This window comes from Thermobia domestica, chromosome 13 (assembly GCF_964235325.1).
Source record: "Thermobia domestica chromosome 13, izTheDome1.hap1.1, whole genome shotgun sequence".
Taxonomy (NCBI): Eukaryota; Metazoa; Arthropoda; class Insecta; order Zygentoma; family Lepismatidae; genus Thermobia; species Thermobia domestica.
In genome coordinates, this window is record NC_137466.1 from 43,169,194 (window position 1) to 43,193,831 (window position 24,638).

General features: G+C 36.2%; 1 protein-coding gene across 6 annotated transcripts in view; it reads left to right on the forward strand.

Moving 5' to 3' along the window:
• LOC145668121 (PMS1 protein homolog 1-like) overlaps window positions 1–24,638 on the forward strand; it is a 174,384-nt gene that overhangs the window by 88,112 nt on the left and 61,634 nt on the right. The window contains exon 14 of one of the 6 annotated variants that reach the window (XR_014127973.1): window positions 12,636–12,764. The exons of 4 other annotated variants lie outside the window; for them this stretch is intronic. Coding sequence is in view for 1 of the 2 variants with exons in the window: in XM_081735668.1 (XP_081591794.1) it covers window positions 12,616–12,635 (20 nt within the window). In the remaining variant the exon portion in view is untranslated. Of the gene's footprint in view, window positions 1–12,615; window positions 12,765–24,638 lie in introns of those variants that run through there. One more of the 6 variants, XM_081735668.1, reaches the window with a different exon arrangement.

The window sequence follows — 24,638 nt, forward strand, 5'->3', positions numbered from 1 at the left end:
GGAGGGCGTCTGCAGCCGAAATTCTCATCTGGTGTCAGTACAAAATCTCTGTTATGAATCGTCTACTTGATTGTGGGCTCCGCTCTAGACGTCCTGTGGAGTGTTTGCCGCTTACCCCGATCCACCGTCAAACCGTCTACAGTGGTGTTGCGAGAGAGCCCATTGGAGGGCGGAATGGAACTCTGGACTAGAGCCGTTTTTGTCTCGAAACCAGTGATGGATGTACACGAGTCAAGATGCAGCCTGCTGAACGCTTGTTTCCAAGCTGCATTAGTCGTCGTCATACCGGTCCGACGCCGATGATCACAGAACCCCACTAGTGATTATTCCTAACACTATGACAGCGCACGACTATATTACAATGGTGATCGAACCCGTACATGAACGGCATGGGAGGTGGCATTTTGCTACAAGATAACGTTCATCCCCATACCTCAGCTGCAACTCTACGTGCTCTTCAAGATGTTAACGTGCTGTCTTGGCCGGCAAGATCTCCCGATTTGTCTCCAATAGAACATATGTAGGACATGATTGGACGACGCCTCCGGACCCATCCTCAACCAGCAACGACCATCGCCTATCTGACCATGCAAGTGCAGCAGGCGTGGAACGCAATCTCACAAGATGACATCCGACACCTCTATGATCGATTTCCTGCTCGAGTGGACACCTGCATTCAACAAGGCGTTGACTACACTGAATACTAACGACGAATATCGTCCGCTTACGTCTGGCGGTGCAGCTGCATGCTGTATGTTCTGTACTTCAAACTTGAATCAATGTAATAACACATATACATGATTAGTCTGTGCAAGTTTCATTTACCTATCATAATTCCTTCTTGGTGTTGGGATTTCCATTTCCGTCAGTGTACATTGATTTGGTTATTTGAATATGGCATTAACTTTCTAAATCAATAAGAAAGATTATTCAACAATATCGGTTATCAGAGAAAGAAAAAATAAATAAATAAATAAATAAATAAAATAAAAATAAAAAATAAATAAATAAATAAATAAATAAAATAAAAATAAAAAATAAATAAATAAATAAATAAAAACAGTTTTGATCGCAATTACCCCTATTTGCGGACAATTACGGTTAATTTTCACAAAGTAAACTTAATGAGAAACAATACAAATTAATGACGCGAGTTAATATCGATATTTAGAGGCAGTTTATTAACTTTTACGTATTTTTGCACATGCTTATTCGACCCTACTTTTCAGTAGTAGTTATGAAATAAAGTTTATTACCAACAATGTTAGTATTACAATAATAAACATTATAGATTGAACATTAAAAAGATTTCAAGTATGTTAATTGTCTAATGAGAAAATACATTATACATACAATGATTTGGTTTGATTGAGTTTAGCGTCCCACGCATATGCCATGTCGGCTAAAGGAGACGTGGACCTACTGATTTTAGTGGAATCCGAACCACTTTTTTGTTCAACAGTACCTCCACCGGGAATAGAACTCGGGACCACGCGCACCGAAGACAAGCGTGCTAGCCAATAGACCAAGCTGTTTATTATTATTATTATTATTATTATTATTATTATTATTATTATTATTATTATTATTTTCGTCCCAACCGGGACAATCGACCCGAAGGCCACAGCTCACCTACACGGCGTAATCCAGATACGACAGGGACATGAACACAGAAACTACGAGGACAGTTAAAATGGCACAAAGGAACTCCAACCGGGAAACGAACCCGGACCCCGTACACCAAAGGCGCACATGCTGGCCACTAGGGCCTAGCGATATTTCGATGTATCGATCGATATTTTTAAATATCAAAATATCGATATGGATTTTTCGGATCGATATATCGATTTTCGATATTTTTCGATATATCGTTCGAGTTTCGATATTTTGTCTATATCGATTTTCGCTATTCAAACCCGGATATCGCACAGCACTACTGGCCCCTAGACCAGCGGGGAGCCCTATACACACAATGAGTTATATTGTCATTGATATGTGGTGTTCATTGGAAAACACACTCCATCAATACAGGTTCATCTTAATCTGGAGAAATGGTCATTGGCCATGAAACAAACGCCAGAGAGATATACTAACCCCGTATACAAAATATCCTTGTTGGAATGTGTAGTTCATAGGATAAGATCTTTTATGAAATTGAATTAAATTAAGTATCCAGTTTAATGTTCCACGATTATGCACCGACCTAAGGGAGGCGGTGATGAAAGGAATGAAATGATGGAATAAAGAAAGTGTGAGGAAACAGGAGAAATCCGAGAAAACCCACGCACACGCTGTATGTCTACTACCAAGCTCACTTGGCGGGAGGTTATATCTAACCAGGGACCCCACGCACCAGAGGTAAACGCTCTTCCACTGAGCCATCGCGGTCCCTATGACGTTCTGTGTTTTCATATTTCAAAACTCCCAGTATAACCCTTAAAATGTGGCATAGGGATTCCCTCTTTTAACGTCCCTCTCTCAAAATATTTAAAGATAACTGACAAATCTACACAAAATTTGCAATCGACCAGCTAAAACGACCTGTTTTAGGATGTTGTAGTTACCGAGATCTCATTGTCAATAGGAATTCGAAACAAACATGTAATTCTATCGTTGGAGACAATCATATAAACCTATCATTAGGGACAAACATATAAGCCTAGCATTTTAATACAGTATATAGATAAATGTATAGGATATACCGGGTGAGGCATTTAAAACTGTTTTTGGGAGTATCTTGAAAACTACAAATCGGATTTTAAAAAGTTGTGACAAAAGTTGTTCGTCTCCAAGGGGGACATCCTATGATACGGGGGAAGAGAGGAGAGTTTACTTTGATATTGTAAATAGAAACCCTAATTTTTTATTTGCATATTCTGATTCTCCGTTAAAAAATACGTAACATTTGTATTGAACATTTTTTTTTTCGTTGCGTGATAGATGACGCTGTAATCGACAACAAAATCAAAATGGGTATACACTGGTTAGGGATGGGCACGAGTCGAGCTCCAAGTTTTGAGCCGAATAACTATTTATGAACTCGAGCTTCTACTCGAGTCAAGTTTGATAAATGGCTTGCTTGCTCAGCTCGTTTTAATTCGTTTTGAAATTTTGGCCTGAGTACACTGCAAAGCGAAAGTCATGAGAAATGTAAACAGTAATGCGGAATTCCTTTCGTGTTGCTCACGAGAGGGGACAGTGGTCGCATCTAGTCGCGTCTCGATAAAAGACAGGGGATTTTTCTAACGACCTTAGTTCGGTTCGGCTCAACTGAGCCGATGTCCAGAACGAGCTCGCTTGAGGTGAGCCATCGGCTCGGTTGAGATGATCCATTTCCTCCGTTTGGTTGAAAACTCGCTCAGACTTGCACCGTTGACACCGTTGACAAATAAGAAAATCGTTCGAAATGTTGACTATTTTTTGCAATTCATTCTTTATCATTTAAGTTACCGTCTATGATGCAAGGACTGCGACTCGTTGTATATGTAACTCTTGCAATGTGTATTGCAGAAAACGGGCACCATTTTAAACATTTGTTTCAGTAAACAATGGAGATGTGTGAGAAGCAATTAGACTCTCCTAAAACAACCACCACGATGGTGAGAGGCAAGAGGACTCACCTGAAACAAGCACTCCGATGGTGAGGGTCCATGACATATGGGCGCGAGACGTTTGGGCGCAAAACCTTTTATACAAATAGATTTATGTACCTACTAGAACCCGGATGTTTAGGCACTAAAATATGAAAATAGGCACTGGAAATTTCGAAAAACTTCCACATAATTTTGCAAATACTAAAATAACATCTTGAACACAGCAAAGTTCCTGCACGTCGTGCACAACTTATTTCTACCAGTTAAAAATGAAAGAAAAAAACGAAAGAATTGCAGCACCCTCGACTGTCCGGGTCGCTAGTGTCCGATCTCCGTACTATGCGGCTTAGTTTTGTAAGAATATTTCTTTTTAATAAAATTAAGACAGATGTAATAAGGACATGTAATTTGTGTAAACAAAACATTTTCTTTGGTATACAAAACATTTTCTTTGGTTAATGTTCAGTTATTTTAAAGATGTGACTTAAAATATGTACAATAATGCACATATTTTCATTTTTGCATTTTCTTTTTTTATAATAAATTACTAAAACGCATGGTACAAGACAAGAAAGGCTTATTAAAGTACAGGCCTGCACCAAGAGGTAGACAAAATAAGTAAGACCTGGTCTTTGAACAAAAATGATGTTTTTAATACTATGAATGGGTGGTTTAGGAAGTGAGTATTTATTGAATGCTTTTTTGTTATTCGATATGTTCATTAGGCCGAATAGTTGAGACTATTGTATTAACAGAAAGTTATTTCAGAGACCAAACAATTATCTCGGTTTTTCGCCTGTTAATATAATATCAAGTAAAAATAAGGGTGTAAAAGATAAGCTAATATTGGCTGAAATTATACAAAGAGCGCATACATTATATACACATACAGAAGGAGAAAAATAACATCTCTGGCTGCCGTTCTGAATTAGTCGAATATGTCAAGTCACGTTCCATTCTTTCCTGGGGTTTCAGTTTAAAAAGAAAACAACATTGCTTGGGTCAGTTGCAGCATTTTGTGATTCAGTTTTCGTTAACGTCAGGAGCGGATTAAGGGCGAAGCCAATGGAGCCCAGGCTCCGGGGCCTCCAAAAATTCCTCTCTTTAATATTAAAATATAGCAATCAACTTATTTTATTATAGGCTTCAGACCCATACTAATTCTTTTCCGCTCGTTATGCTCGCGGTATCGATAGAGTTAAGTCGTCTTCCATCAGCGTCTTGATACTTATTTTGTGAGGGAGGGAGCTATTTTGGGCCTTTATTACAAACTCAAATATTAGCTTGTGGTGACAATTAGTTTGAAATATCTCTGTCATTACTTAAAGCAAATCTAGGAGGTTTTCCGAATCTCCTTAACAATAAAACTTAAAGTACATTAAAATATTACAGCATAGTTTTTGATATTTCGATAAGCCTGTGAGGCTGTGGAAAGCACCAAAGAAAATTTATGCGCTGGAATTATTCGTAACATAGGGCCCCCTTGAAATAGTCGGCTCCAGGGCCCTAAAAGTCGTAATCCGCTCTTGGTTATCGTCGCTCTTTTTCGCACCATTTTTACATTTTATCTTAGCATTTACATTAATCTTACCGTCATTACTATAAATCATATTGAATAGAACACATTAACATCTGTCTTCCACGACCAAAAAGACGTATCTGGTGTTTCGGTAATTAATTTATAACTGTCTGAATTAAAATTTTGCTCTTTAATGTAAGAAAGGGTAAAAAATCAAACATGAGGAAGGAACGGGGAAAAGGGAATAGCATCCTATACAATTTTGTACTCAACAATCTTGGAATATGGTGACTTTATTTCTTTCTGCTTTTCATTTAGAACCCTAAAAACACACATACATAAATTTCTTCTAAGCCTTAGTCCAAGATCAATGAAGTTCAAAAGCACTCCGCCATTCCACAATAACAGTAACTAGGAAGATTTTTTTAATTTAAAACATCGCCGGCTTGTAAATAGACCGGAGTAGGCGATGGTTTAAAAATTAAATCAAGTGTATGTTTCTAAAAGAAATGTTAACTGGCTCGTTGGAATTTAGGACAGAATGGCAGGAGGACAAAATGGCAGGGGACATAATGTCAGGAAATAAAGGCAGGAGGACGAAATGGCAGCGGACAAAATGGCAGAAGGACAGAATGGCAAGAAGTTAATTTGGCAAAAATTATAACTCCTAGGGCTCGTATTTTTAGGTTTTACCTATTGTGTTTGTTAGTGGGTAACGGTTCTCGATTTATTCATTTCTACCTCAAATGTCCAAAGCATATAAATACAGCTAAATTGAACCAAGAGCGTAAAAGAGGGTAAATATCAGTTATCCATGTCTTAACTTTTTTTCTTAAATTTGTTTCTTTTTAACCATCTTCCAATTGATATCTTAGTTTTATAATAATTCTAAGTAGTACAACTTTTATTTATGACGAAAGAATTTTCCCGTGGACTCACTCTGAATTTCTCTCAGGGTCTAGCTATCATGTGACAAAGAATTAAACCTACTAACTGCTTTCACATACAATATAATTTTGAAACTTGGGAGCCTAGTGGTATCTTTGTGTCTGTAGTATGTAATAATGCTGATACGTTATTCTCTTGAACATCTTAATGGTATTTGTCGTTTGACTTCAGAAGACTGAGTTTAGCCTGCAACTTGCCTATAGTTAAAACATATCAGATGTACGATCTTGTTTAATAAAACCTGTCCCTCCCCCTCCTCTATCTGAAAAGCCCTATATTGTTATTCACATATGAAATTCAAAGACAAAGGCAATCGTCTTTATCCAGTCATATTTTTATTTCAAGTGTAAGTATTAAAATGTGCTACGCATCGTTGCAAGAGGCTGGGTGTTTTTTGTTAATACTGAACTTAGGTACCTAATATAGGAACTAATTTTCTTCATGAATTGATGTAAGAAGCGGCCGCGTGATTTTCGACCAATTATTTCATCACTGGTATCTATGAGCAATGAGATAACAACAGTGGAAGACAAACTTCGTTCTTCTCAATCTTGATACTTTGAAAAACTTATGAAAGTAGTTTCGTTATCCAAATACATATTCAATCAAATCAGTTTCAGAAGTAGCATTAATCTTATAATAACGTAATGGCTGTAAGAGTTACCCTGAAAATGTATTTTGCATGTTTTCTTTTTTTCGTAATTCAGAGATTTTTTCCTGAATTTCAGTGGAGTTATGAGGAACCTTAAATTATCAGGCATTTTACTTTAATCGCTCCCCTTTCACCCCCAATGCTATATTGGGTATATTTACAGCTTAGTGCAGCTTAAAGAAACTATGATCGTGTATATTTGATTTCTAACTTGCTTGCTTATAGCGTTGCCCTCAAGACGAGATGAGAATTCAGGTTTTCTCGTCTCGTGTCGTAAATGTTTGTAAAAATCCTGTCTCGAATCCAAATTTTCTCGTCTCGTTTTGTAAATTTATGTACAAAATGTGTCGTGATTTCCGTCTTAGTTTCATGTAGAATTTATCAGAATTCTTCCAGGTTATGACGAGTCCACGAAAGATTGATATAACGACACTTAAATCATATTTATTAATGAAGTAAATTGTGTAATGACTTGCGTATCTTTAAACGTTGATAAATGCTCTTTCTTGTGTTCATACTATTACCTTATCAAATTGCATATGATATATATACAATTAATCATATGACTTATATACAATTAATCATATGACATATATACAATTAATCATATCCTTTATTTTGAAAACGGGAGATCCTATGTCTACCGAAAGTTCTAGTATTTCTTGTGAGTACTCTACAATTTGTTTCCTCCGATGATTTTTGCCCCGAGCTTCCCTTGAATTTGTCCCTATGCATATTTTATAGACTTAAAAATACTAGAGAGAGTCACCAGAAAATAATGAGGACACATCCTACATATCCTCTCGTCAAAAACTTCGGAAGAGTCGAATCGACCAATTTTAATTCGTTTTCTTTGCCACAGAAAGTATCTGATTCTTTGTACAATACCGAGGTTAGTTTATTCGCAAATTAATATGGAGGATGTATGTATTTATGTATTTTCCGTTTTTGCTTGTTACTTAAAATGTTTTGCAAATAACTTTTGTCTTCACTTGAGCATATACAGATCACAGTGAGAAATAAAGATAAAAGCTGCTTCCTTCTAGTAATACCCGAAAAGATCTAAAATAATATGTATAAAAAAGAAAACGACTAAAACTAATTTCTTTCATTAAGACACTGCTGGTATGAATAGAGAGCTTGCAATAGTAAGGTGTTTGTAGATGACTGTCAATTAGAATTGAAATATTATTAGCAGTTCGAATTTTGGAGCATAATGGATAAATCGAAAATTTATGTTGAAATCTTCATTTATCAAGTAAGAAACAAAATAGTTTAAAACCCGACAATTCAAATTAACTTCCTGCCATTTCGTCCGCCTGTCATTTTGTCCCCTACCACTTCGTCCGCCTACCATTTCGTCCTCTGCCATTTTGTCCTCCTGCCATTATGTCCTCTGCCATTTTGTCCTCCTGCCATTCTGTCCGTTCCCCCTTTGAACAACGATTAAGGGATTATACGAAAATGAATTAAGTGGTCGAGGACTGGCACATTTACCCCAGTAATACAAAACATTTATTTATGGCTGTTCTGCGTAGTTATATTTATACCAAAACAATTACTTGCTAACTATATGAATTTTATTTCCAAGTAAATAGTCGGTGTATATAAAATTCTATATACTTATCAAGATGTAATAATGTCTCGAAAATACTCGCCCAGAAAATATGTAAATTCTATTTTCTATTTGGAGCAAGCAGGGGTGCCCACAGGCTGATTTTAGGACGTTGGTTGCACCCGATAGACTTATTTTTTGGGGGGAGGGCATATTTTCTTTCAAAATGACAGAATCGCACTTTTAATTATACTATGATTTTCCTTTTAAGAACGACAACTGTGAATGAATGTATTCTCTTTGGCTTGAAAGGATAAAATTATGAGGGAAGGTGGAAGAAAATACTGTATAGACTGATCCTGTTTAGAAAGAATGGACAAGGGCTACTAAGTGGTGTAACCTGCAATGTATTCGACATGCGAACCAGTGTGGAAATTTATTGGGGAGGGGGAATCTCGCTAAGAATTTAAGCACTCTGTTTTGGGAGCGAATAGTATATTCGGGGGGAAATTGCGCCCAAGTAGTTGGAGAGATGGGCTCCCCTCGGCCGAGGGCGGGAGAAGGCTGCAATTCTTATGAGGTTAACTGCTAGCCCAAGATTCAAGATTCACCTCATTTTTAGAAAATTCGTAAATAAAACACTGACTTAGGCTACAAAATCCTTATTAAACAATAACAAGCGAGATCACAAGAGAAAACTATAGTTAAAGGGACAAAGGAAAATATTTAAGCCAGTTTTGGCGGTAGTAGGAAAATACAAAACAATTTAATTTAATCGGTTATTTTATGATACTAAATCTAAATGATGAATATTCTTGACTGGATTTCGAGGCCAAATACTCTTAGTGTGCCTGACAAAACATCAAGACATTCCATGATTATTTTCTACTTGCTTCTAAGAAATACCTGATGACAAAGACACTAAAACTTCTATCCCAAGTTGACCAATGAAAAAAAAAAAAAAAAAAAAAAGTAGCGGCCCAAAGATACTCCCTGCTTACCTATCGTCGTTTCACAGCAGGTATTATCTTCAGATAGAGAAAAAGAAGCTTTTGTGTAGAGAACAAACAATCTACAGTGTTTTCGAATTACAATATACTTCTCCCTGCTATTGGAAGGACCAGGTGTCTACTTTGATCCAACCTCACTCAACCTCACGCTCACAAACTTATTTCGACCTCTCACTCACTCGACCTCACGCTTACAAACTCATTTCGACCTCACGCTCACCTCACCGGTCTGACCTCATGCTTACTCAACCTCACGCTCACTTCGTGAAGTTGAGGTCGAGTGAGCGTGAGTTCCGCACTCGTAAGCGCCGACCTAATGAGTTTGTTCCCGACAATGTGATTGGTCCCCTTTGCTTTTCTACTTTCTACATTAAGATATGTTATGGCGAGGATGTGAACATTTAAGGACAGATTGGTACATTTGCAGAGCGATTGAGCGTGGAAGCAATGTACTAAGAAGAACAAAGTTTTAACTGGTATTGTTATATTTAATCCAGAAGTGTTGTCTGGTACGTGGAGTCTCTGGCTCGATCCATGTGCGTATATTTTCTAGGGGTTCTTTAATACACCATTTCCTTCATTTCTCATGGTTACGATCTTCCTTAGCCTCGGTGCATAAACGTAAGACCTTAAACTAGATACCGTATTCCCCATAAAACGCTCCATTGTATAAGACTCACCATGATTTTCGAACACGAAATTTAGAAAAAAATGAAAATTATGGAACTTACCGTATATACAATGTTTAAAGTAGTTGAACCAAGTTTTATTCATGTAATAACTTTAAACTTGAACTCAGCACTGTACAAATGTCCTTTCACCCATTTCTTGGGAAACGTGGGGAAACGTTACCTGATGTTTAAAAAAATAAAAAAAAAGTGTGAAGCAATGAACACAGCAATGAGCATAAGTCCGTACAGAAACAAAGAACGCAGTACTATCTATCAACTATCTTACTAATATCTTGTTGCGTGCTGGACTAACAATGAGCGCAAAGGCAAGAAACTAGAAATGCGAAAGACAACTAGCGTGAAAACAACAAAGTGGAAAATGCAAGGAAAAAATCCACTACCGTTATATAAGACGCTCACAGCTTTTCAATTCCAAAAATTTCGAAAAGTGCGTCTTATAGATGGGGTAATACGGTATTTCATTTCGAGTATTTGCTGGGATGTGCTTGCTATTAAACTAGGGTTGCCATATTTTAAAATTAGAAAAGCGTTGGATTCTAAACCGTAAGTACTGATGTGAAGTTGTGTATTACAAATACTGACCTGGGATCATTCGCACCATTTTTTTTAATTACTGATTTCTTTGTTAAGTGACACTTTCAATGTACTTTTCTAACGAAACTAAAACAAAGCATACTTAGTTTTTGCCTTTAATGCTTTATTAAGTTCAACAAATGTGAGTCTCCAATTGTCAAGTAAGTATTAAGTACGTATTACAGTAAGATATCTATAATTGTAAGATACCTGTAAAGCAAGTTTAAAAAAATTGATATAGGCTATGACAGATAATGTTCATACGGTTTTCTCTATAAAACACGAAATAACTTCTGAATTTTCATCATGAGAAAGGTAAAGCATATCTAGGAATCTTGGTCCATCTCTTATAAAATTTCTAATCATTTTTAAAGATTGCTACTTGAAATGATACTAATATACAACATTACCACGGTTTCAGAGTATATGAAATACAGCATAAACATTTTAAAAGCAAAAGTACTAATAATGAATCTGCCTGAGCTCGAGTCCAAATTTAACTCAATCGCGATTAAGTTTGACACAAAGATGTATCGGTTTACGTTGAATATAACAACACTTTATCAACAAAGTCGTCTTAGACTTTTCTCCAATCCAAGAAAGCGGGTAGTTTTTCGTGATTAAGAGATGATTAAGCGGGGGAAGAATATAGGACCTGAAAATCGGGTGGTACCCGCTAAAATCGGGTAATATGGCAATCCTATATTAAACTTAAAGATTCAGAAATTCAGCCACTGACCCTAATTTATTTATGGAATCTTCACGGATTCTCGCAACACTCGAAAATATATTATTATTATTATTATTATTATTATTATTATTATTATTATTATTATTATTATTATTATTATTATTATTATTATTATTACTTGTGAACGTGAGGGCAGGACAAGGGGGCTCAGAAACGTATTTTCAATACCATTATATTAAAGTCTAAAGGGCTCTTTCAATTTTTAGAACTAAGAGGTCATGGCCCCCTAGAAAAATATTTTAGTTATACCAATGAGCAGTATTGATATTTTGTGCAACGATAAAAATACATGAGATATATACGGAGATAGTGCCGCAATCTTCAGTTGGAGATTGCTGCTTTACATTAACCTTCAGAATCTCTAACATTTCAAAGATATACAGATAATAGTAATACAGAGACTAACACATGTTTTGTAGGGAAGAAAAATTGCGGTAATATGAGTTGTGGCAAAATAAATAAATAAAGCTAATTGATTGTAAAGAAATCATATTTACGATTAATGTAATGTACGAAAAGTACGATTCTGTTTCAAATTAAATTCAGATGTACAAATGCTGAGAGGAATCCTGTATTTAATTCACAATAAAATCCACCTAATTTCTGACGTTAATAAAATTTTCGAGGGATTTTTTTTTTTTTAATGCGGAGAACTTTCTTGGAATTCAAAAACATATCAAAGGAAATTATATGATTAGTTTTGTTTAATTTGATTGGATTTTATGGCTCTCATGGCTTTTATCCATCTGAGAGTCAGGCCTGGATAAAACGAGGGGGAAAAATGCTGGAAGGTAGTCGACCTGGACCTAGTTGGTAGGTACCATCCCGGCCGGCATTTGTCTGACATGACTTAGGTATTCTTTGCAGTAACCTCAGTTAGTATTGACGACCCTGGGATCGTTCCAAGGTTATTCCAATTCCTATGCCAACTATCCTTTTTGAACTTTTAAAATGATGTATCTTTTATCTTTAGTGACAAAGGTATATCAAACGGTAATTTACTTCAGAACGTTATGTTGTTATTTCATTTCTGATAACCGAATTATATTCCACTTCTCAAACGTCATGTAACTAACTTAACATGAAAATGCAGTGTCCAACAAAGTGAATAAACATGGTTTGAAACAGACTTCCAAAACCACAATACGAATGTAACAAGCGATTTCATCGTACAAGACCTTAATTTATTGGCTTCAATGCATAAAAATTCTGTTATTTTAGAAGTGGGTCACTCAGTGTATAAAATGCAATTCATAATCTTTGAAATTCTTGTACGGCATTTTGTTCGAAGAGATGTCTTTTTCTTCTGAACATGAATAAAGACTTTCGTGTGAAACAATAGGAGAGTCTGAACGGACAAAAGAAGAATGGACCGTTTTGTGATTGGCTGGCAAGTACGTGGCGGTAAATGGAATGCTATATATATGGGCAAGACTAACGCAGAATCAATCAACAGAAGAGCATTACTGAGGTGAGTACTTCTCTTGTTTGTTGTAGCACTGTATGAAATACTGTGTGAGGTATTTTTTTTTTTTCGTACATTACTGATTGAATTTTAACTTCCTAAACCAGCTGCTGAGCTTCTAGGTACGAGACCTGTAATTTTTTTGTAAATTGGGCTGCGAACACGCCCTATTTAATTAATCCTGGTGACAATTGAACTTCTGACCACATGCACATAGAGCGTGAACATTAACCTCTTGGATACACCGAGATTTATTGCTCCTACAGTCACAGTTCGCATACTTTGATCTTCATCGCTTCGGAATTAAAATTAAAGGAGATTTTACTTAGCAAAATATACACTGTATATATATATATATTTAAAGCCTAATTATCCCTTAGTTGTGTGCGCTGTATTGAATTTAGAAAAATGTTCGAACTCCATTTACATTTTCGGTTTTCTTTCGTTTTGTTTGCAACGTGTTTTTCTGTTCTGCGTTTCGTCGTGTGTTTCTTTGATGGGAAGCGTTTCCAAATTCTTGGATCGTCATCGTTTACTTGAATTAAACACATTTACGAAGGTAATATTAGACATTCGTGAACTTGGCCGCCAACCTTTCGATTCAAACGATTTAAGTATATAATTAGAAAATACTTCATTTGTGCCGATTTGTACTGCAATTACTTTCATCTTTACTATACTGTATTTTGTGAAATTTCGAAAACGAAGTGGGGGGCGTCAGGTTCAAGGACTCCCACCACCTCCACTTCCTATAATCGGTTTAATTGTCTCTTTTGAAACAATTTCGTTTGCACTGTACTATAATTTGTTTCGTTTGTACAGTCTTACATTATGAGAAATTAATAGAAGAAACTAGGGTCTTGCCCCCATTGTCCGGTACAAACGATTTAAGTATTTCATTCGAAAGGACTTGGTTCGTACCGGTTTGTACCGCAATTACTTTTGTTTGTACTGCACTGTATTTTGAGAAATTAGGAAAACAAAGTGGGGCTAGATTCACGTAGTTCTCCACCATATACTGTATTCGATTTGTCCCGTTTGAAAGATTTTCCTTTCTAGCGGATTGTACCGTAATTTGTTTCGTTTGTACCGTCCTGCATTATGAGAAATTAACAGAACAAAGTAGGGGCTAGCCCCCTACTACCACCTGGTAAGAACGATTTAAGTACATGATGCGAAAGTACTTCATACCAGAATTACTTTTGTTTGCACTACTGTATTTTGAGAATTAAGAAAACAAAACGGCCTGATCCACACAACCCATGTTAACTGGTTTGTTTTATTTTAATATGAATTTTATTATTAGTTTTTCTTTTTTGTTACTCTGATTTAGAGTTTTTTTGGAGGGGGCAGCATAAAGGTTATACGAAAAAAAGAAGGCGACAGGAAAATACGATTATGTCGAAGATTCCGTTCGATTTTTTTGATTTTAAAAAGTTCCATCTACTTGAAACACAACTAAGAGTATGATAGCGTTGTTGCAAGATCTATTGGCGTGTCTCTCGTGAGTTGAAGTGTGTATCCACATAACAAATGTGTATTTCCATTGTGGTTTTTGCTAAAATAATCGGTGTTGATAACGCACACTCTGCAAATTCCATTGGAACATTAGTGACTAACTTACTTTCTTCATTATATAGATCCTGTATAAAATCTCTTCATTTCCCTCGGAATGGGATGTGTCATTAGAAATTAAAAGCATATATTATGCTTTTCATTTATTAATTACTTAATATAAAGTATTTTTGCTCATTGTATGATTTTGATCCTCTGCTTCTAATGTTAATAATAAAATTTGGAAAATTCAGTGAATTTCACCTGTAAGAATCAATGTCAAACGTATACAATCGTTAGTAATTTTCTTTGGTACTCTCTTACGGGCGTTATGAAACTTATTGCACAAATTTTGTACTTTTTGTATATCTTCGTTTACAGGCCATTATTTATTGTATTTAACTTGATTTTTAATTTCTCATAATCTAAAACGGTGCATACGAAAGAAATTATGGTACATTTCAGTTCAAATGGTCTTTTAAATGACCCAATTAAATCAATTACAAGACGTTGAGCTGCTGTGTGAACTTAACCCTACTTTCTTTTCTTAAATTTTCAAAATGCAGTATAGTACAAATAGAGGTAATTGTGGTACAAAAGAGTACAACTACTTTCTAATTAGATACTTAAGTCGTTGTACCGGAGGATGGGGTGGGGAGTAAGTTCATAAGACTTAATATTTTGATTCGATGAAATAGTTCAGTTTCGTTGCAGCAACCCTCTTTAATATCTGTGTCATGTTCCTAGATGACCCTGATATATTTCTATGTACATTCGTATTTATTAAGTGAGTAATGAAAATATATATATTAAAATCGTTTATTTCACCTAAAATGAATAATATACGAAATAAGAATTTTAACTAAAATGCCGGGGGCACGGTGGCTCAGTGGTAGAGCGCTCACCTCTGGTTCTAGGGGTCCCTGGTTCGAACCCAGGCTAAGTGAGTTCGTGGTGGACGACACCGTGTCCGTGAGTTTTCTCGGGGTTCTCCCGTCTCCTCCACTTTATCATTCCACCATTTCTTACATCATTATTCACTTGCTATTTCATCCGTCCCCTTTGGCACTTCGCTTGCGTAATCGTGGGACGTTAAACTAAAGATTTCATTTCATTTCATTTCATTTAACTAATATGCCATCGTAAATATATGGATGTTTCTTTACGTTACTGGGGTTCCAAACCATAATAATGGAAAGTAGTTTCTGTTAAATAAATGAAGACCATATCGATTCATGTAGTGAATTGTGCAATTTGTATGTAATTTATAACATAAATTTATCATATTCAGTTCCTACTTTCAACTGCAGATTATTGTCATTGTCACTGACCTCAAGTTCAGAAAACCGGGTTCACATAGTTTTGTGTATGATTTTTCAGGTTCACACCTATGAGACTTTTATTTGTATTTTAACGACAACTAGAGATGGTTTCTAGCTACAGCTTCTATGTAATTATTGATATAACATTTCCATCATATTCTGTTGAATTAAATTGAATTTCATTGTTGCCTTTAGTTCCAACAAATTCCTTGAAATTATTTCTCGTTTGTAATTAAGCTTAGTTTGTGAAGCGTTCGTGACGTGTGTGAAGTTGCTCCTCCCCCTGCTTTTGAATTTCGAATCAAAAACCATGCAAATCTTTTGTTTTTCGTTTGTTATTAATCGTTTTGAAGAAAAAAAATTATTTGTTTCCGAAATCATTCAAATATATTTAGAAAACAAAGATGGGGGATGGCCTCCCACTTTCGAATTTCGATACGAAACCAAACAGAATCGTTTGTTTTTCGTTTGTTGTTGATTGTTTAGAATGAAGAAAAAAAAAGTTTGATTCGAAAAGCATTCAACGATATCTAGAAAACAAATTTGGGGGCCAAGTTCTCACTGGTTCCCCCATTGTCGAACTTCGACACGAAACCAAACCCAATCGTTTGTTTTTGGTTTCCTATTGATTGTTTTGAAGAAATAATCGTTTATATTGGAATTCATTCAGAGATATGTAGACAAAGTTGGAGGCTATCCCCCTTTCGAATTTCGTCACAAAAGCAAAACGAATCGTTTGTTATTAATTGTTTTGAAGAAATAACCGTTTGTTTTGAAAACATATATATTTAGAAAACAAAGTTGGTGTGGTGTGTTGATAAGGTCACCTTACCCTAGTTTCTCAAATTTTGGAAGTTCTATTCAAAATTCAAGTGGATTGTTTGTTCTTTGTTTATAATCACTTTCGATTCTGGGCTAATCTAACCTTGTTTATTCCAGTATCCTGGGGTTTTTAGGCATTTAAAAAAAAAAAAAAATTATAGCACATTGCTAAATAATAATAGACGCACTAAAAACACTGCAAACAAGTTTTTGGACTTTAGATTTTATTATGAATATATAATTTAGTGATGTAAGAAGAGGTAGTTCGCTACATTGCTGTTTGAAATATGTACTTCTTGAACAGACGAAAAAAATTTTTACAATAGTAAAATAATACTCCCGCTGCGAATGAAGTGCGAACAGTGACAATGATGTGTAATAAGAAGCGGGAAATCTGCGTGAACTGACCACTGAGTTCCGTTATTGTGAGGATTCGGGAGGTATATTGGCGCTTTACGGCTGGTCTGTCGACTTTATTCATATGTACAGGGAGGAGGGATTCCGCCTTATACTCCTGCCCCGGGCGCTGATTTTCCACAGCACGGAACTGCTCATGTACTCACCTGCTTTTTAAATTTTGAAATCAGAATCTAAATCTGAATTGTCAATTTCACCTTCCAAACGGGATCTAAACTATACTGTTTTAAAATATTTTATATTCATTTTACTTGCTTCAAAAAGACAACTTCTGTAAAATTAAATAGTTTTCTAAACAAAATATTCCACTATATTATCAAGCGTGTTGCAGTCAAACGAAGAAAGTTGATCACAACAATCAAACTGCAAAAGTTCGTTTACTCTTCGCTGGATGTCAGGTTAATAGTATTTCTTCAAGAACTGAGTGTCAGTAAGTAATTAACACGGCCGACAACCGACCGGAACCCATAATAAGTTACATAGGGCTATTACGTGAAAAACGAGTTGGACTCGGGCTTCGGCGTTTTGGAATAAACAGCCTACCCGACTCTGACTCGGGTTTAGGATCGAAAGTGTTAAATTGGTTTGTTAAGAAAAAACACAAAGATATTTTGTAAATAGTGTTTTGGTTTTTATAATTTTACACTGCCTTCTCACTTTTTAAATTTCAAATTAAAAAATCTTCTATCAGGAAAGCAGGCAAGGAAGACCGAACTCGAAACATTAGAGTGTGACGAAAGCCAGGGCAAACTCGTACTCGTACTATCCAAATCTGGATGATTCAGAATCGTTTTGTGGCGTCGCAAGAAATTTCCCACAGGAAGTGAAGAAGTCTCGGGTATTTCGTCAGGAAAAGTGAGCCTGATTCATGACGTAATGAACGACGTCCAAGCAAATAACATAAATTAGTTGTCAGACCATCGATACCTTGAACAGACCCAAGATAGCGAAGAATTTTTGGTGTGTTTTATATGGTTGCTTAACTAAAGCAGGAAATGTGTGTAGTAGATTAAATAAAATTAATTAAAATCTTCAGTTTAATAATATAAAATTATGCTCTTTACATTAAAGAATACATATATAAATGATATTTAATGATTTTGGAACAATTTGTGCATTGATGATCTGCGATTGATGATTATCCCTGAAAAGAAACGAACTCACGCCACGTTCGTTCTCCGCCACGAACTCAGTTGGCCTGGTATCTAAAGTGGAACTACTTGCAATAGATGTTATCACCCTACCACTGAATAACTTTGTCCCTCCCTTCTCCACCACTTTGGTGAACAAAGGATTGTTGACAACGCATGGGAGGTAATGACATATGAAAGCACCAATATTGATCATTTAACAAAAAGATGAAAAAATATGTGTTAAGGCCAAATGAGTTTGTGATGGAAAATATAATGTTAGTTTTATTTTATTTTATTATTTTTTTTTTAATTTTCATTTATTGTTTATTAATTTTTGTGAGGGATACTCCCATTTCCCTGAAGAGCCTCATTGCACCAATTCTTTCAAAATCATTAATATATGTCTCATTTAACAGACAAAGCATGATTGTGGATCATTAAACTGAAGACTTTATTTAATTATTTTTAATCCACCATACTCATCCTCTGATGTAATTATGAACGCACAACACGCTAAAAATCCTTTGCCATCTTGATTTTGTTCGAGATATCGATGGTCTGTCAACGAATCTATGTTACTTGTTCGGACGCCGTTCCATACTCGTGTCATGAATCAGGCTCGCCTTTCCTAACGGAATGTCTGCAACTCTCTCAGTTCCTATGGGAGAATTCATTGCTACGCCACTACAAAATTCTGAACCATGCATTTTGGATAGAGAAGATTACAAATCTAAGACGATAAGATGCTTCAACTCAATTGATGATAGGTTCGGAAATATTCACCTCCAAAGCAAAGGAGGGCACCCTCACGAGATTGATCCTCATAAGGCTATCTCACTAATCCTCACTCAAAGTCAATGGGTGAGATTGAGGTGAGTCAGGTTAAGGGATCTCTGGAGCCCGTGCGGTTGAAGGTGAATGAGAGTCGTGAGGGTGTTTTAGTGAGGTTGATGGGTTGTAAGAGAGAATGTGAGTGAGGTCTAAATGTAGTAAAGAGTGATAAGTTTTAGGGTGAGTGAGGTTGAGGATCGTGAGTAGCCGTGACATTGAGGATAAGTGAGGTTGAGGGGTAATGAGGGCCCGTGAGGACGAGTGAGCTTCAGAGAAGTTTGAAACGTGAGGTTTTCAGAAAGTTCCCACTTAAAACACCAAAGTTTATTTGCCCACGGATTTGAACAACCCTAGCTCTGCTTTTGGTCACAGGTTCTTATGAAATTTTATCTCATTTTGATGTGAGAAATCACCTTTTCCAGTTTGTCGGTCTAGTTTAATAACACTCAGTATAAATGCGTTACAAGATGTGTTCAATCTCCGTTGCCTGCATACTTGACACTATACTTCTCAATCGAAATTTGGAAGTAGGGGAGTGCAGTGTGAATTATACAATCCAAAACACTATTTTCTGAATGTCTTTTTTATTCTCCGAAATAAACGATTGTATTTAAACACAAGCAAATGATCTGTATGGGCTTTCAATCGAATTTCAAAATTTGAGCCATCAGGATGAACTTACAAACACACCATATCACATTATTTTCTAAATATCTCTGTATACTTTTCGAAACAAAATATTTTTCAAAACAAACAATAACAAACGATTAACAACCCGTTGGGTTTGGTTTTGAGTCTAAAGTAGAAAGTGGGGGAGGAGCCAGCACCCAACATTGTTTTCAATGTCTCTGAATATTTTCCGGAACAAACGATTATTTCTTCAAAACAATCAATAACAAACGATAAACAAATGATTCAGGTTCGTTTTGATTCGAAATTCGAAAGTGTAGGGGGGGCGCGTGTGGATTTAGCTCCCAACTTCGTTTTCTAATTTCTGAATTTTTTTCGAAAGAAACTATTTTTTCTTCAAAACAATCAATAACAAACGATAAACAAATGATTCAGGTTCGTTTTGATTCGAAATTCGAAAGTGGAGGGGGCGAGTGTGAATTTAGCTCCCAACTTTGTTTTCTAAATATCTCTAAATGTTTTTCGAAACAAACCATTTTTTCTTCAAAACAATCAATAATAAATTATAAACAAATGATTCAGGTTGGTTTTGATTCGAAATTCGAAAGTGAGGTGGCCAGTTTCAACACGTGTGTTCTTGTATCATGAATAAAAGGATTTTAAAAAAGATTGTAACAGCAGTCTTAGTGTGACATACACGTGCTGTGAACAGGGAATAGAGGATACCGGTTTAAATTTAACGAAAACGTTACATAGAGACCTTTCAGGAAATCAAGTCTGAGGTCGAGCGGTCTCTTTGTGACGTCAACGATAGAGCTCCATAGAGTCTGGAATTACGACACGATATGAGGTGAGGTGATCAGTCCCAAGCTCGGCCACTTTTACCTCCAAAGGTGCCCAGGAGTACCAAGGACACTCTGGTACTCAATTTGATGGAGGCTGAATGCACCTGATAGCGCTAGGCATGTTATCTTTAGTTTAAATGTTTATTGCCCTCTGCTAATCCCTTTTCGAATGCATTTTGTGTTTAGTTTTTGTCTGTTTCCCTTTCCATTTGCTCACTACTGATAGAGCATTCTTTATTAAGTATGAGCATAATAAAACTTCGAAAAACAAAATTGAGTGTTAGGTTCGACGAAAGAGCAGCAATACGCAAAACTGTAATTTCGAGTCAGTTTTAACGGTAACGGCTAATGTATGTGGTCAATAATAGTTAAAATATTAATCCGAAATCTCATTCAAAATATTTTGAAACAATTCACAGGCAGTCTCTGGTATGGAAAATTGAATTCGTAGAATTCGTGTATATAACTGGCCATAGACATGATGTTTCGAATTTGAATTCCATTTTTTTAGAGACATCCTTGCCTAAGGTCGAAATGGTATAGAGGCAGGGATTTTGGGGTAGTAGTCAAATATAGGGCCTGGTTTTAAGCTAATTCCGGAGAGAGAAACATATCTAAAAATAAATAAATAAATAGCTCTCACTGAGGAGAGCCAGCCACTCACATCGAATCTAAGAACTTCTGAATGGGATACCAATGTTCGTTCACTGAGCTGCGTCCGTTCGCTGGGGAAGTTTAGTTTAGGTACCATTTGTCTCGTGAAAACTAGGAGTATTCTGACTCAAGATGCCTATGAATCGAGCCTATCTTTATTTCGTCGCTTTTTTCCTAGGAGAATAACCAGAAGGTACGTAAATCAAGGTTCTGGCTACTATCTTACCAGAGTTATCTCCAAGGACGCCATTTTTTAGTACATTGTGTGTGATACCAGTTTTGTCGAATCGTTAACGTTGTGGACTTCGGTTCGGGAAAAGGTGGCGCGTGGGTTTGACCCCCGCTATGAGCAATCATGACAGACTGTTCTAGAAATCATCAAACAAATAGCGAAAATAACACCTCCGGTGCAGAACGTACCTGCCTGCGCTCCGAATTATCACCAACGGGCCTAATTCCTTACACGGACGTGCTAAGACCAAAACACTAGCGGATCCAGAATCATCATTTGGGAGGGGCGGTTCGCTTCCTAGATGAGCGAAGCTCAATGTGACCAGAATTTTAATTTGCAAGAATGGGACACGTACAAACCCGGAGCTGGAGGGGAGGTGTAAACCTGATTCCCAGATTCCATTTATGGACTCGATTTTTTTTTTAATGAAAGTATGTTAGATTTAATTTAAATACGCACTTCCATTTCGGACTCATGACGGTGTCATGATTCACTTCACACAGTCACCGCGATATATCGGATACGCTGTCTTGCACAGTACTTTCATAAGAGAAAATATTGTATTGACGAAATGTTCATTTTAAAGAAAAAGTGTACAGTTTGATCTAATCATATATTTTGAATAACAATTGAGGAACAGCAGTTGAAAAAAGACAGTCTTGGTCTACGCAAAAATATATAACAAAAGTATACATGCATAAAGAATAATACAAAATGCATTTATCCTTATACTTGTGTGCGTTTCACGAAACATAGTATAACTGTAGCTATGCTTACAACAACAATTCCGTACTCGTGCTTTTCTTCTCAGGCTCGTATCCTGTGGAATCTAAGAGGCCGGGCCCCCTAAATTTTTGCTGGACCTCCCAAAATTTTCACGGCAGGCTCTCAATGAAACTATAATATGGTTGGGTCGGGCCCTCTAACTTCAGCCGGGCCCCCCTACATTTTGGGCTGGCTACCGGCCTGCTTCTTCTAGGTTGGGCTTCGCTCCCAGACCCCCAATTTGCTCGACATACGGCGTAGCACAATATAGCAGATGTTCAGTAGGTTGTAATATAACTATCGTCACTCATGAATATTCATGAGTGAGGACTTTTTTGACATGGTAGCAGTTCCTAATGCACGTTTGAAAAAATGGATACACCCTTTTACGCATACTAATGACACATAATGTATGCAGGTGCAGCCGGAGGTAACATGACACATAATAAATAGTTTCCGGTGAAAAGAAATGTTAATTGGACAAGCAGAATACAGAAAAGACCTTTCGGAAATAAAATATGCAGATCACACACGTAGAACAAGGTAATTCATTAATATGCAGCACATGTAACGCGACAGCTGCTGCTGGAGAACATTCTAGAAATTTGGATCGTTGGTATGAGTGAAAGAAAGTACTAGAAACTTCGAGATCTTTTTTAAATTTATTATTGTTGGAATACGGGAAAGAACACACTCGAAACTTCTGGAAAGATTGAAGGGCATATAAATACCGATGCATTTGCATGATGTGTACATTTAGAAAGAAGAGTCCACCAAGAACAAGTGTTAACTTTGCGAAGAAGATATTTTACTACTAGGAGAGACTGGAAGATTGGTAAGTACTAACGTTGTAGTTTTCTTGTATTATACTTGTTCATTTTTATATGGGAAAGGGACATATTGCAATTGTTGGGAGTATAAGGGGGACGGAACTGTTTGGTTTTATCGGGAATTGATTGCGGAATTTCCGGCATTGAAAAAATGATATGACTCGGTGTACTTTTATGGAATTATAACTTGACTAAGATATAGTATAATGTAATATGTAGGGAATTAACATTTTTTCATTGCACCGGGAATCGAATGAGTATTCTCCCAGGTGGAGAACCGTACGCTAAATTTTATGCTTGCAGTGTGAACTTATTACTTATATGTAGCTATGAATTGTGTATGACACAACAGGTATATACAAATTATATTGTACAGAAAGTTAGCAGAATGTGCTCCCGGGAATCGAACCAGTGCTATTCTACGTGGAAAACCTCACGCTTGCTTGCATTGTAGACTTTTGTCAGTTATAAATGGTATATTTTACAATCTTATATTGGAGAGGTAGTTAACAAAATCTGCATCGCGAATCGAACCATGGCTCTCTTACATGCAAAGCCAATATGGTTGAGCGTTAGTGTTACGTTGAATATTATATTTTGTAATTTGAAAAGTCGTAATACGGTAACTAATTGCATTTTTTTTCTTTTCTGTTTTAGGTGCTGAAGCAAATAAGCGATAGAAACGAGAAAAAGCAGAGAGCGACGTGGATTTCAATTGGATCATCACTTAAACAGAGATAAACTAATATTCGGTAAGTATTATTATTATTATTATTATTATTATAATTATTATTATTATTATTATTATTATTATTATTATTATTATTATTATTTTCAAAATTTGTTTGTTTTCAGGTTTTTTAGTCATTGTATACATATATTGATTGCACTTTTTTATCTTGTATTTTACAGAAAAAAATGGAGTTTTACTTTGAGGAATTTAACGTGATTGATGAAACCATTTTCCAGGGAAGACTGAGAGGCTTGGATAGTGCTGAACGTGTTTTACATACGTGGCAACAAGTAGTGGACCTGCAAGCAGCAGGGTATATTGGATCGTCTGAAATTGTAAGTGATCTACTATCGCTTTTGTACCTATATTTTAAAAATAATCAATATATTATACTGAATAATGTTCGCTCAGCAGCGGACATTATAGAGCTTTTTGACCACGGATTTTTCCGTGAAGATCGACTGTATGATGCGGCATTTACGTCATATTTAAATTATATGGCTTCTGAGAAGGGGCAGTTAGAGCGAGTGAGTGACAAAAGTGTATCCGCGTTCTTTTCATTTACGGGAAATTGTGAAAATGTTCAATCAGAACATAATGATGATGATGACTCATTACATATTGATTGGGCACTATTAAATGAAATTAATTTGGATGAACCAGTAGAAATTCAAAATTCCGAAACTGACTTTACAGAGATGTTGTGGCAAAAATTACAAGAAATTGAGGAAGAAAATGCGCGTGTTGATCGTCTGAATAATGCACATTATTCAGAAGATATGCGACCCACAACTTCTCAGCATCCTCCATTGCGAGGGTATGGAGGGAATGAAAGAGAGTGTAATATGTTTGAAATTGTGGGGAGAAATGTGAGAGAGTACCCGCGTTTCAATATGAAAGGGGTGGAAATTATTGTAAAACCAACGATGCAACATATAATTACAAATCCCATGGATTATATTACATCCATGATGGATTATGCGCTTTCTACCGTTCTGAGAGATACACGACCCCACGATTTTGTCGGTTTAAGAATAAATTCCGACCGAGATCTCCTGAATAAAGAAGTGTTTGTTCCATGGCGAAAACGTCAAAATTTGAATACCGATGTG